This window comes from Diaphorina citri, unplaced genomic scaffold (genome assembly GCF_000475195.1).
Source record: "Diaphorina citri unplaced genomic scaffold, Diaci psyllid genome assembly version 1.1 scaffold1592, whole genome shotgun sequence".
Taxonomy (NCBI): domain Eukaryota; kingdom Metazoa; phylum Arthropoda; class Insecta; order Hemiptera; family Psyllidae; genus Diaphorina; species Diaphorina citri.
The window spans coordinates 4677-19656 of record NW_007379018.1 but is presented as its reverse complement, the minus strand read 5'-3'; the positions used below and the strand labels follow the sequence as shown (position 1 = coordinate 19656).

The following is a 14980-nucleotide window of genomic DNA, read 5'->3' as shown; positions in this document are numbered from 1 at the left end:
GTACCTCATGTCCTGATAATTTTTTCTCACGTAGGTCATAATTCACACAATCTTTCCACCTTTTCTTTGGTCTACCTTGCCCTTTTCTCCCCCCTCACTTTCATTCTCTCAACTCTTTTCCCTATGTAGCTCATGTCATCTCATTTTTCAGCATGTCCAAATGTCCATACCACCGCAGTCTCCTCTCCTGTATCTTTGTCAACACTTCCAATGTTATATTCAAAACAATGTAAGTACCATAAATAAATTTAATTTCATTATCATATCTTTGTTCTTTTGTACTAACAACATCCTTGTCTTGTACATATCGCCGACAGATAGCATCATTTACATGTTATACTCACAACATCCTTGTCTTGAACAGATCCCGTCATTTACCTGTTATACTAACAACATCCTTGTCTTGTACATATCGCCGACAGATAGCATCATTTACATATTACACATATTATACTCACAACATCCTTGTCTTGAACAGATCGCGTCATTTACCTGTTATACTAACAACAATGATCCTTGTCTTGAACATATCGCGTCATTTACCTGTTATACTAACAACATCCTTGTCTTGTACATATAGCCGACAGATAGCGTCATTTACCTGTTATACTCACAACATCCTTGTCTTGAACATATCGCGTCATTTACCTGTTATACTAACAACATCCTTGTCTTGTACATATCGTCGACAGATAGCGTCATTTACCTGTTATACTAACAACATCCTTGTCTTGTACATATAGCCGACAGATAGCGTCATTTACCTGTTATACTCACAACATCCTTGTCTTGAACATATCGCGTCATTTACCTGTTATACTAACAACAATGATCCTTACAACATCCTTGTCTTGAACAGATCGCGTCATTTACCTGTTATACTAACAACAATGATCCTTGTCTTGAACATATCGCCGACAGATCGCGTCATTTACCTGTTATACTAACAACATCCTTGTCTTGAACATATCGCCGACAGATCGCGTCATTTACCTGTTATACTAACAACATCCTTGTCTTGTACATATCGCCGACAGATAGCATCATACAGGCGAGGTCCCAGGCCTGATCTCTGATAGGGTGGCAATACGAACACCTGACTAATCCTAGGTCTCCATTTAGGCGGCAGGGAGAAGGGTGTGGTGTAATATTTGTACACGGTAGCATAGCCGGCCAGTCCATAGCATGTTTCCTGACTGTCATTCTGGTATTTTTCATATCTGAGGACGGGAAAAGAAAGAGGGAAAAAATGATAATGATAATGTGAAAAAAAATGTCTGTTTTTTTGGTAGACGTTCAAAGTCACTGTAAAACTGCAATGGGTTTTAATGGACTTTTCTAGAGGTGGTTTTACCCTCCATTTTGTGACAAAGACAAACGCACAGAACCGAAAAAAAACTTCAACCCCGCCGGGAATCGAAACCGGGACCTCCAATGTGCAAGCTTAGTGTGATACCCGTGGTGTAGTATTTGTACACGGTAGCATAGCCGGCCAGTCCATAGCATGTTTCCTGACTGTCATTCTGGTATTTTTCATATCTGAGGACGAGAAAAGAAAGAGAGAAAAAATGATAATGATAATGTGTAAAAAAATGTCCGTTTTTTGGTAGACGTTCAAAGTCACTGTAAAACTGCAATGGGTTTTAATGGACTTTTCCAGACGTGGTTTTACGGTTTTACCCTCCATTTGGTGACAAAGACAAACGCACAGAACCGAAAAGAACTTCGACCCTGCCGGAAATCGAACCCGGGACCTCCGGCGTGCAAGCCTAGTGTGATAACCACTCGACCAAGGAGGTTACTGAAGAAGAGGTTTTTGAGATATTAAGGAGCGCGGTAGCACTCGGCCCCGCCAAGTCAAAACAGTGTGACAGTGCTACCAAGAGATATTATACGACACAGAGAATGTAGCCGTTTTCAGGAAGTTGTAGAGGAAAAACAACAAACGATGGATAGAAACGGATTAAATGTGTTTGTTGGGGTCTAACTTACAGGAAGAAATAGGACCAACGTTCATCATCCGTATCCACAAAGCAGGCACAGTCGATATACCAGAGTAGGAATGGCTGAACTCTGGATAAATAGGATACCATATCAGGATCTACCTGATCCACACTGTATAATTCGTATGTTTTTTCACTAGAACTTCCAGAAGTACTAACTGTAATAAAAACACAGATTAGAATGAATGAGTGATCTTTTTTTTCTCTCTTTCTCAACATAGTTATGTTATGTTGAGAAAAAAATTATGAGCTAAATATCATACCTACCTAGAAATAACATACCTACATTAAGTAAAGGGAACACTGTTAGTAGGCCACATGGGTTATACTTAATTGTTATTAATTAAATTAGGTTCAAATATCATAGGTATTGTTGAAATAATTCCCCATTCATGGAACAAGCATTTCATTTTATGAATAGGTGCAACAATGCAACATTTATTAAATAAATTTTATTTTATATTTTCATGTCAAATATTTGAAAATTAAAGTCTAAAAACGATAATCAAATTATGAATTCTTAAAGCAGAGACCCACACTCTCATTCATCATCAATCTTTTTACGCTAGTAATGCCGCCACTGGTCGCTACTCAAGAGGCTGAGTGCACCCCGAATTCCATCCATGAGCCCTCGTCGTGGGAAGACCATAGTTAAAAGATGTAAAACCCCCGTAGTTGGTTATTTGACTTGGGGGATTGAGGCGAAAGCTGGCAGGCGCCCCCTTTCAATCGCCCACCAGGGGTGGATGGGGCTCCCTCGGATTCGAACCATCAACCTCCACATCTCAAGTCCACTGAGGTTGGTTCACCACTTACCTTGCATAATTTCAGCTCCTCATACACTTGTTTCTCCATGGCTGGTGTATATCCCGCCACTAGTTGTTCTTTACTCCAGCCAGTCAGCTTGGCACAGTTACTAACATCTACATAGTCCCGCATAGATTGACACTCCTCGGATGGGTCTTCCACTGGAATAGACGAGAGGAAGAAGACTCGTTTATATTTGTGTTTATTTTATGATGGAACGTTCACCTAAACTCTCTAAAACGGTAAATCGATTTAAAAAATACCGGTAAATCTTGAACTCTGACGTCACGGCATACGCTCCCGTACGCGATGACGTCACATCAAATGTCCCAAGCAAAGCTCCCTCGCAGGCAACTCATTAATCTGTTTGTGCGCATGCATTTCTGCGCAATTCATGTTTGTGCGCATACGTTCCGGCATACGCTCCCGTACGCGATGACGTCACATCAAATGTCCCAAGCAAAGCTCCCTCGCAGGCAACTCATTAATCTGTTTGTGCGCAAGCATTTCTGTGCAATTCATGTTTTTGCGCATACGTGAATTTTCGACCTTTTACAGTTATTTTTTCGAAGTTTTGACCTCAGATTTGGATTTTTCACAACTTTTTTTTCATAGAAATCGACGACGAGACCTTGTTTAGACTGCTGGGGTAAAGGGACTTTTCAGTCCTATTCGGGCAGGATAAACAAGGTATATTCTATTCTATTCTCTTCTATTTTATGATTGAACGTTCACCTAAACACTCTAAAACGGATATTTTCAACCGTTTCCCAATTTTGAAAATTTGGACCGATTAGCAATACTTTCTCTTTATTACCTTGTATAGGTTCCCTATAAATATTATTGGTACTTAACAGGAAGTAAAAAAAAAAAAGAAAAAAACAGGAAACGGGAATCTTTGCCCCCGGTGGGAATCGAACCCGACACCTTTAGTTTACAAACAGATGCGCCACCTTTTTCTGGCATTTTGGCAAGCGAGAAGGTGTGCCTCATAAAATATGAGCACGATTCATAATAGAACAGTTGCTTTTACTTGGGTGATGTCTCAAAGTCAAAAAGCTGGGAAAATGAGGGATTCCGGAATTTTTCTTTTTCTTCAACGACTTCTAGATACCGAGATAAATCGATTTGAAAAAGACCGGTAAATCTTGAACTCTGACGTCACGGCATACGCTCCCGTACGCGATGACGTCACATCAAATGTCCCAAGCAAAGCTCCCTCGCAGGCAACTCATTAATCTGTTTGTGCGCATGCATTTCTGCGCAATTCATGTTTGTGCGCATACGTTCCGTGAATTTTCGACCTTTTACAGTTATTTTTTCGAAGTTTTGACCTCAGATTTGGATTTTTCACAACTTTTTTTTCATAGAAATCGACGTTTTAATCATAAATTTTACCCAAATGCAACTGCTCCATTATTTACGTTTAGATAATGCATTGTTTACATCAGGGGTTCAAGAACGTTCCAAGCTAACTAGGCTGGCTCTTTCTCTTACCTGTTATACTAACAACATCCTTGTCTTGTCTTGAACATATCGGCCCGAGCGGGAATCGAACCCGTCACCTAGCACTTACAAAGTAGACGCACTACGCTCCAAGCTAACTAGGCTGGCTCTTTCTCTTAAAGCCCGTTCACGCTAGTCGTTCGGAAAAAAATCGTGTGGTGTGTAGTGTGAACATGAACACTCTCATTTAAATTACATTGCCAACAAGGACATTTTTTGTCGTTTGGAAAAAAAAAAATGTGTCGTTTGTAGTGAGAACATGACACTCTCATTTAAATTACATTGCCAACAGGACATTCGGAAAAAAATCGGATGAAACTCGCGACAACTGTGATCCAGCTCTTACCTGTTATACTAACAACATCCTTGTCTTATATATATTTTTTTTTTTTTTTTTTTGCCTTAATAACTAGGGAGGTAAATTATAATTTTATTAACATACACAATTTTCTTTTTACAGGTTTCTAGAAATAGATAATAAAAAATAATCAATGATGGGTAATTTTTGAAATGATATTAGCCAATACAAAGTAGGTACATAAAAGTAAGTACCTACCAGGTAGGTATTGTAGTAATAAGATGAGATTTCAATTTTCTATTGTTCGCTTTATCACCTACTTTCTTTATTGGATGTAGGTAACTAATTTTTGAGGGCATCGAAGTACCTTTGCCAGCCTGGTTATAGCTTGGAGGGTAGCGCGTCTGCCTTGTAAGCGCTAGGTCACAGGTTCGATTCCTGCCCGGGGTGGATTTTATCCTGAATAGATAAGGTTCGTTCTCGAAACGGCTGGCTTTCTCCTCTCCTGTATTCCTTCTCTTTTCGCTTTCGGGACGATAAGACCCTGGCAGTTACAGTTCCCTCTATCAAACCTCTTGAAAAAATCTTGGAAAGCAACGATCGTTGAATGCAGTCAGAACTCCTATACAGATTATTGACACGAGGAAACACAAGTAGCCCGAACATATACCTGGAATCAGGGGAAAAATATACCTTAAGAAAGAAGAAACAGGAAAATGTACCTACCTACACATTCATAGACACGTCCAAAGAAAGTACCTTTTGTGCACTTTCTATGTAAAGTCTTCTTCTTTAGTAGAACATTTTTTTTAAACTGTTATTTAAAGTATGCATCTATGAATAGCGTGATATGAATGAATATTTTAGAGAACAATATTATTAAAGTAGTGCTCACCAGCCTATAGTTAGCTTTTGTAGGGTACCGCGTCTGGCTTGTAAGCGCTGGGCCGCGGGTTAGATTCCCGCACGGAGCTGATTTTATCCTGAACGGATAAGGTTCGTTCTCTGAACGACTGGCTTTCTCCTATCCTGTGTTCCTTCTCTCTTCGCTTTCGAGACGATTAGACCTTGGCAGTTACAGTTCCCTCTATCAAACCTCTTCGAAAAAAACCGTCTCACAGACCCGGGGTCTGTCAGACTGTCTGACAGACTTAGGTCTCGAACATTTTTCCTCCACACACATTCTCACTGTCTGGCAGACAGGAGACCGCTGTCAGTCAGAGCTTGAATGGCGGGCATAATATTCTTATTATTATATATTACATGATTCATGAACTTACTGGTCGGTGGCACAAAAGCGAAAATGAACTTCCAAACGAAGGTTAAGATATGCATCACATAATCACAGGTGCTGACTTTACCAGGCTCTCCATTCTCATCATCATCTGAAACAAAAAAAAAAGAAAAAAACAGGAAACGGGAATCTTTGCCCCCGGTGGGAATCGAACCCGACACCTTTAGTTTACAAACAGATGCGCCACCTTTTTCTGGCATTTTGGCAAGCGAGAAGGTGTGCCTCATAAAATATGAGCACGATTCATAATAGAACAGTTGCTTTTACTTGGGTGATGTCTCAAAGTCAAAAAGCTGGGAAAATGAGGGATTCCGGAATTTTTCTTTTTCTTCAACGACTTCTAGATACCGAGATAAATCGATTTGAAAAAGACAAAATTGATAAAAATGAGAAAGATACTAAAAATTTGGTGCTTGCAAAATTAATTTTGTTGTTATAATAAAAGCAAAGCACATTCATTAAGATTCAATTTAGACAATTTCATTTTAATTTTTCAAAGGTTGATGTTAACAATGTTTGACACTTTTACATGAACTAGTACGTAAGAATATCTAGGGCTCAAAGAAATAGCTAAGAGCCACAAAGTTAGGGGAGCTCGAGGGGGGCCTAAATATGGCCCTGAGGCCCTGTATTGACCACTAAAGTTAAGCAACGTTCTCGTGATTGAGGGAAATTTTGAAATTTGAAAAAAAAAACAATCACTTCAAGTACCTATTAGTTACCTACCTGATAATAATGAAATATTATTTTTGCATTCTTACCAATCTTACCTCCTAGTAGGCAGTTTGGAGGTGAGTGCGCCTGCCTTGTAAGTACAAGTTCGGGGGTTTGATTCCCGGGAATCAAACACCCGAACCTAAACGAATAAGGCTCGTTCTAATCTAAACAAATAAGATTTAATCAATAGGTAATAATTTTATTGTCTATCAAGGTACCTACTTGTCCATCATAATGGAGGTTGCAAATGGGTAAAAATTATAAATAAATGGTCGATTTTTATGTATAAAGTTGGGAAAAATCCAAATCTGAGGTCAAAACTCCGAAAAAATAACTGTACTGAAGAGGTTTTTGAGATATTAAGGAGCGCGGTAGCACTCGGCCCCGCCAAGTCAAAACAGTGTGACAGTGCTACCAAGAGATATTATAAGACACAGAGAATGTAGCCGTTTTCAGTTTCAGGAATAGAAGCGGATTAAATGTGTTTGTTGGGGTCTAACTTACAGGAAGAAATAGGACCAACGTTCATCATCCGTATCCACGAAGCAAGCACAGTCAATGTACCAGAGTAGGAACGGCTGAACTCTGGATAAATAGGATACCATATCAGGATCTACTTGATCCACACTGTATAGTTCGTACGTTCTCTCACTAGGATTTCCCGTGGTACTAACTGAAATACAAATAAATTTTAACTGTGTTGAGCATCATTACTTGAAAAAAACGGCGGTAAAACACTCATCTTTTAAAACAAAAATTCCTTTTGTGTAAAGAATAGTGTTAGTAATAAAGTAATTGATAAATTGAATGATTTAACTTGGACCTCAACCAAAAACCTACAGATCCAAAGTCCACTGAAAAAGAAACTAAACTACACCATTGGAAATCCAAAAAAAGCTGAGAGATGGAAAGTAGGAGGTTGTAAGTTTAGTTCTGATTGAACAAGTCAAAGATGTGTTTACTGAACAAAAATACCTGCCTTGTAAAGAATTAAATGGTATTGTACAGTACAATATTTGTTTACTAAGCAAAAATATGTACCTAGTAAAGAACTGAATGATATTTTACAATGTTTCTTTCAGACCTCACAAACTAGGTGGATTCTACATAAAGGCAAAATACCTGCCTAAAAAAGAATTAAATGGTACTGTACAGTAAAATATTTGTTTACTAAGCAAAAATATGTACCTAGTAAAGAACTGAATGATATTTTACAGTTTCTTTCAGACCTCACAAACTAGGTGGATTCTACATAAAGGCTCAGTTACCTGTTGTATGTTTGAAGCTGTGGAACAGTTCTCCACTGGGTTTGAAGTGTGGTTCTTTATCAAGTGAAGTGACAAACTTATCCAGTGAAGTGTTCATATCAAAGGTGTACAATTTCTTCAATGCCTCCATAATGTCATCGGGCTGAAAATAAGGAACAAAAAATATGAAAGAATGCAGGAATTGTAAAGGAATTTCAATTGAGTCAAGCATAACTACTTGTCACAAATTTTCCCCACTTGATTTCATGACTTAACTTGGACTCAAACCACCAACCTCCAGATCCAAAGCCCACTATGCTATCCACTACACCACTGAGGTTGTTGAAAGCAGGAATTGTGTTCTTACATAAATTTCACTATCTCATTTGCCAAATAATCTTCTTCTTCCTAGCCTTTTCCTATCTAAATAGGGTCAGCGTTTCTTGTCAGTCTCTACCAGGCAGCCCTATTGTGTACCTCATGTCCTGATAATTTTTTCTCACGTAGGTCATAATTCACACAATCCTTCCACCTTTCCAACCACCAACCTCCAGATCCAAAGCTCACCATGCTAACCACTACACCACTGAGGTTGATGAAACCAGGTATTGTGTTCTTATGTAAATTTCATTATCTCATTTGCCAAATAATCTTCTTCTTCTTCTTCCTAGCCTTTCTTCTTCTTCTTCCTAGCCTAGGTACCTATTTAAAAATAGGATAGGTGTTTTGTGTTAGGCTCTTCCAGGCAGCCCTATTGTGTACCTCATGTCCTGATAATTTTTTCTCACGTAGGTCATAATTCACGCAATCTTTCCACCTTTCCTTTGGTCTACCTCGCCCTTTTCTCCCCCTCACTTTCATTCTCTCAACTCTTTTCCCTATGTAGCTCATGTCATCTCTTTTTTCAACATGTTCATACCACTACAGTCTCCTCTCCTGTATCTTCCTCGACACTTCCAATGTTATATTCAAAACAATGTACCATAAATAAATTTAATTTCATTATCATATCTTTGTTCTTTTAAGGCAAAGACTCACCTTGACTCCGTTAAATTGATCTGGATCTATCTTGTCTGTGTACTCAATGTTGACATAGTCAAATAATCTTCCTGGGGTAAAATACAGCTTGATTTTCAGATCCAAGTATCCAAATATTGTTTCTCTGTAAGAAAGAAAAATAAATTGAAATGAAAATTATTAAAATTACAGAATTATTCTGAGAAATAACAGAGCAAATGGTAGTGAGTGTGTTTGCTTTAAATAAGCACTTGGTCATAGGTTTGATTGACCCAAAGCTCCTACAATGGTCATACTCCTATCAAAAACAATCTTACTAAATATTATTAATTGAAAAACAACAACCACCCATTAATTATAAAATTACAAAGGTGACAATGTACTTACTGCTGTCCAAATATCTGATGAGACATTTCTGGTTTGAAGGAACATGAATCATCTTCTAAATCCGACACTCTTTTCACTGAAAACAAAAGGACAAAATTGATAAAAATGAGAAAGATACTAAAAATTTGGTGCTTGCAAAATTAATTTTGTTGTTATAATAAAAGCAAAGCACATTCATTAAGATTCAATTTAGACAATTTCATTTTAATTTTTCAAAGGTTGATGTTAACAATGTTTGACACTTTTACATGAACTAGTACGTAAGAATATCTAGGGCTCAAAGAAATAGCTAAGAGCCACAAAGTTAGGATTTCAAGTAGAAAGCTCACTCACCCATCTTGAACTCCACCACTTCATTACTGTCCACCGTGTACTTCTCTGCCTCCGCTAATAAATCCATGGTGATGGCTTATTCTGTAAAAATTAAACCAAACTTTAATACATGGATACTTTTCTTCAATCAGTAACTTTTACAAATAATGTCCTTCTTGAAATAATGTCCCCTAAATTCTGCAATTGCTACTGAGTCTTGATTTAAAAATAGCTCCTTCAATTACTAGGGGCATTGGTTCAACAACCTTCTACTCCTATGCCCCTAGGAGCTTTTTTTGCCACATATTGATTTTTACTGAAATACCTATCTAGGTATTTAACTCTTCATAGAATAGAACAAGTGCAGACTTGGTGTTGAGATACTTTTAAATATGTAGCAAGTAAAACAAAACACCTACTAAAGAACACTCTTCTTGAAGCAAGACAGCCCTCTCCAATCTGAGGTTATTAGTTATTGAAAAACAGGTTGAAAAGAAGAGAGTGTATTATCTACCTGCAGCAAAACTTACCACTTATGACAAGTGACAAGTAAGCTAGCAGCTAGCAGCTGTTAAATTTACCGTAGCTCATAGATCTGTGAATGTAGGTACCAGTCACTTACCTACCTAGTTACAGTGTGTACCTACATACCTGCCTTAAGTGAAATAAATTACATTTTTAACTTTTTAAAAGTAGGTATTGTGGGGTAAGATTCATGATTCAAAGTTTTAGGCTTTTACATTATGTAGGTATTTTATAGGGAACAACAATAGGTATTCTACTAAAATAAGAAGAAAACAAGTTTTCAGTCTTCACTAGACTAAAAACACTACTCGCTACTCACACAATTTTTCAATTTAGTCTTAAGGATGGCATCATGAGATCATGAGATGCTGAAACATGTTGACTCCTTTCCACAAATAAAGTACCTAGTGTTTTTATTCAAGTGAAGACTTACATATTATTCTCTTCTTATTTTAGTATTAATTAGTAGATAGGTACTTGACAGCTTGACACGGTATCCCGTTTCCAATGTTTAATAGGTATTCTAATAAAATAGATGCTTACATAATAATATCTTCAACACTTTGGGTAGGTAAACATTACGCTTTTCCCAAAGAATTTTTCTTTCTTTGTAACAACAAATAAAATCAGGAAAATCAATCTTAAGGTAGGTATAAATATTTGAAAAAATAAACATCAACAACACATTACATTAATATTCAAAATCACCAATTAAAAAATCATAGATTAAGTATTACTTTGATAAAATTATTTAAAACTATTCTACCTAACTATAATACATCATAATTATTATTAAATCATTATGAAACATCTCTGTCTTTCACGAATAAGAAGAAGCCTCTGTGGCGTAGTGTTCAAGACGATCGCCTGGTAAACAGGAGGGCGCGGGTTCGAACCCAGGCGAGGCATAGAATTTTATCCTCATTTATTTGAGAAAGTGACCAATTTGAGAAAGATAACCAGTGAAATGGCGAGTTTTTTTCCTTTTTAAATAAATAAAACGGATCAATTCAAATTAAAAACAAAAGGATGAAATAATCTCATTCATTGATTGTTTTTCCAGAATATTTTTGGAATTAAAAAAAAAAAAAAACGAGAGGAATTATTGAGGAAATTATTTGGATTTTTTTTTTTTAAAAAAGAGAAAATAATAACTATCGAGTATTTTAAAATCTAGGTAGGGTTGATGAAGGTCGGGTATTTAAAATCTAGGTAGGGAGGAAGGATGAAGGCAAAATGTAGAAAAAGTCTTTAAAGTAGGTAGATAAAAAGAAAAAAGTGAGTGAGTGAGTGAGTGAGAGAGAGAGAGAGAGAGAGAGAGAGAGAGAGAGAGAGAGAGGAAATAATTATTATTGAGCATTTTTAAATATTGCAGATACCTATGTAGGTATGAACAAGGTGTAGGTACTTTGAGCATAATATAGAGAAAGTGTGAAGGAGATAAAAAGAGGAGAGTAATTAAGGAGCGCGGTAGCGCTCCACCCCGCCAAGTCAAGAAAGTTTGACCGCGCTACTAGAGATATTATACGCGACAGGGAAAGTATACTTATTTAAATCTCAGGGAATGAGAAATTGAGATACCCTGTTCGCATAAATAATCTGAGTGAATCTTCCTGTTTTTCACAAAAGAGAAATCTTTTGTACGAGTACCTACATCATATACAAACATATATTATATTATACCTACTGAATATTACGTGTATATTAGATTGTTTTGAAATTATTTAATCCGTGTGTTGGCGTAAGATGTTATCTAAGCTTTTATACTAGCTAAAATATAACACAAGATGAAAGGTGGTAAGGACTTCATTCTTATGAGAATTGAAACCTTTTATCCAAGAGGCTCCTGAAAATGGAAATTGACTTTTGAGAAAAACAACTTCAATTTTCAAGGTCATTTCAAACAGCATGGAGCGTCAGAAGAACTGATTTAACGAAAAAGACCCGGAATAAGGTTAAATCCTTTTTAAATAAAATATAGTAAGGCCTTTCGATTAGGTCTGATGGAGGGGTTAGGTTATGGATTAAGGCGACAGGGAAAGTAGCCGTTTTCAGGTAGTTGTAGGGGGACAACTACAAATGATGGAAGAAAACGGATTGCGTGTGTGTGTTGGGGCTAAATATTTATGAAACAGCTTACGAGTACCCACCCCCCTCGTTTTGGTATGACACATCCTCTTGATTACAACTGCAATCTTCTGGGAAGACACTAGATACACGCAGCGCATACTGCAAAACTTGCCTCATTTGCATCTAACTAAGATCTGGAAGAGGAGGAGGAGGAGGATAATAGGGAGGAGAAGGAGGAAGAAGATGAGGGGTAGAAGGAGGAATAGGAGGAGGAGGAGGAGGAGGAGGAGGAGGAGGAAGAATATTATGAGGAGGAGAAGAAGGAAGAGAAGAAGGAGGAGGAAGGGAAGGAAAAGGAAGAAGAGGAGGAGAAGGAGGAGGAGGAAGAGAAAGAGGAAGAATAGGACGAGGAGGAGGAGAAAGAAGAGAAAGAGAAGAGGGGGAAGAGGACGAGCAAAATTTCTTGCAATAAAGTTTCCAACGCCACACCAAAGTTTTATGATTGCAGCGTTGTCAAGTATGGTAGTTTGGATATTTTTTTCTCTCTAAAAAAATAAAAAGGATTTCCTATACCGACACGACGCCGTGTGAAAAGAAAGAAGAACAAGATGAGGAAAGAGAGGGGGACAAAAAGTTTAAAGAAGGAAGAGGAGAAAAAGAATAAAGACGAAAAAGAGGAGAAGAAATAAAGAAGAGGTTATTTCAACAACTTGAAGGCCTAATGTCGCTCGGCGAAAGTCAGCAGTTCCGAGAACGATCCTAATCTAACTTTGAATTATTGAAATTTACGATCATAATTTATTATTTTCGGTGCATCCAGATAGGTAACGGAATGTATTTTCCAAAAGTTCATTTCATAAATAATGTATGTTCTATGTCAAATGTTATTCACCATAACATCCAGACTTCAAACTTCAAAGGTCGATAATGTCGATACGGATGTCTCAATACTTCCAGATGATTGACCTTTGCAAACGCATTAGTTTTTATTTATTTATTATTATATGTTTTTATTTAGGTATTTTATATTATTGTTTATTTATTTTTTCAAGTTCAAAGGGAGAATAATATAGGGGTCTATTGATAAATGCTTATGTCACATTATTTGAATGAATTGAATTTAATATTTACGGAACATTAGGTACAGAAGAAAAAGAAAAATTCCGTTGGTCCTCATTTTTCCTGCTCTATGACTTTGAAACATCACCCAAGTAAGCGCAACTGATCTAATATGATTGACACTACTCATTGCTAGGTAGGTACCTAGGTACACACCTATGTAGTATGTAGTAAGTTGGTAGGCACATACCTAGATGCCTACGAAGCTAAATCAACTCCTACATCAAAAGAAAAGAAAATCCACAATTTTTATTAGGGATAATGAATTCATAAATAAATATTATTCTATATTTTTTTTTATTATTATTATTTTTTGCCTTAATAACTAGGTAGGTAAATTATAATTTTATTAACATACACAATTTTCTTTTTACAGGTTTCTAGAAATAGATATAGATACATAATAAAAAATAATCAATGATGGGTAATTTTTGAAATGATAAATTAGCCAATACAAAGTATGTACCTACCAGGTAGGTATTGTAGTAATAAGATATTAAGATATCTCATATGAGATTTCAATTTTCTATTGTTCGCTGTATCACCTAATACTTTCTTTATTGGATGTAGGTAACTAATTTTTGAGGGCATCGAAGTACCTTTGCCAGCCTGGTTATAGCTTGGAGGGTAGCGCGTCTGCCTTGTAAGCGCTAGGTCACAGGTTCGATTCCTGCCCGGGGTGGATTTTATCCTGAATAGATAAGGTTCGTTCTCGAAACGGCTGGCTTTCTCCTCTCCTGTATTCCTTCTCTCTTCGCTTTCGGGACGATAAGACCCTGGCAATTACAGTTCCCTCTATCGAACCTCTTGAAAAAATCTCCCTGCCCGGGGTGGATTTTATCCTGAATAGATAAGGTTCGTTCTCGAAACGGCTGGCTTTCTCCTCTCCTGTATTCCTTCTCTCTTCGATTTCGGGACGATAAGACTTTAGCAGTTACAGTTCCCTCTATCAAACCTCTTGAAAAAATCTTGGAAAGCAACGAAGTAACTTCGCTCGTATTGAAGTCACTTATCGTTTTCGGAAAGATATCGGGCACGTGGGAAAAATTACTAATGAATTAAAGTTACAAACGTCAAAGTAAAGAAAAGAAAATTAATAATTGAAGAAAAACTTTTTGAAGAAGACGTAAAAGTTGAGAAAAAAGGGTAAACGAACTAGTATAGCTTGCTATACTGTAGTAATAGAAAGTAAAAACAAGACAAATAAGTTATAGAGGTATTGGACTTGAAAATATTTCAAACAAGAAAAGAATCACACACGAGGGGATTTTAGTAGGTAGGTAGGTACACACGACCTTGTGTAACACGCTAGTTCTAGATATCCCTACATACCTACATGTGTTCTGAAAAATTTACCTACTTGTTGTCCTCCTGAAAGATCACATTTTGGACATTAAAAAAAAGGAAAGTAAAAAGTGATAGAACGTAAAGAAAGAAAGAAAGGCCATCAAGCTAGTTGCCTTGGAGGTTAGCTCGTCTGCTTTGTAAGCGCTAGGTCGCGGGTTCGATTCCTGCCCGGGGTGGATTTTATCCCAAACAGATAAGATTCGTTTTCGGAGCGGCAAACTTTTTCTTATCCTGTCTTCAATTTCGGGACGATGAGGCCTTAGCAGTTACAGTTCCCTCTGTCAAACCTCTTCAAATCTTATATTATAAAATCAAGATCCATTCACTCATT

The 14980-nt window shown here is 37.1% G+C and overlaps 2 protein-coding genes across 3 annotated transcripts in view; both read right to left on the bottom strand.

Annotated features, from left to right (window-relative positions):
• Positions 1–993: 993 nt before the first annotated feature.
• LOC113465356 (histone acetyltransferase type B catalytic subunit-like) lies at positions 994–10224 on the bottom strand (the record flags this gene model as incomplete). 2 transcript variants are annotated; one of them, XM_026828898.1, is given in 7 exon segments in its annotated part: positions 994–1220; positions 7130–7298; positions 7894–8035; positions 8911–9034; positions 9277–9352; positions 9610–9690; positions 10211–10224. In XM_026828898.1, coding segments are annotated over 6 exon segments (805 nt in total), but the record flags the coding sequence as incomplete, so codon positions are not given.
• LOC103516531 (histone acetyltransferase type B catalytic subunit) overlaps positions 2838–14980 on the bottom strand; it is a 16755-nt gene continuing 4612 nt past the window's right edge. Inside the window, exon 8 of the mRNA XM_026828899.1 lies at positions 2838–2971. The gene's annotated coding sequence lies outside the window, so the exon portion shown is untranslated. The remainder of the gene's footprint in view (positions 2972–14980) is intronic.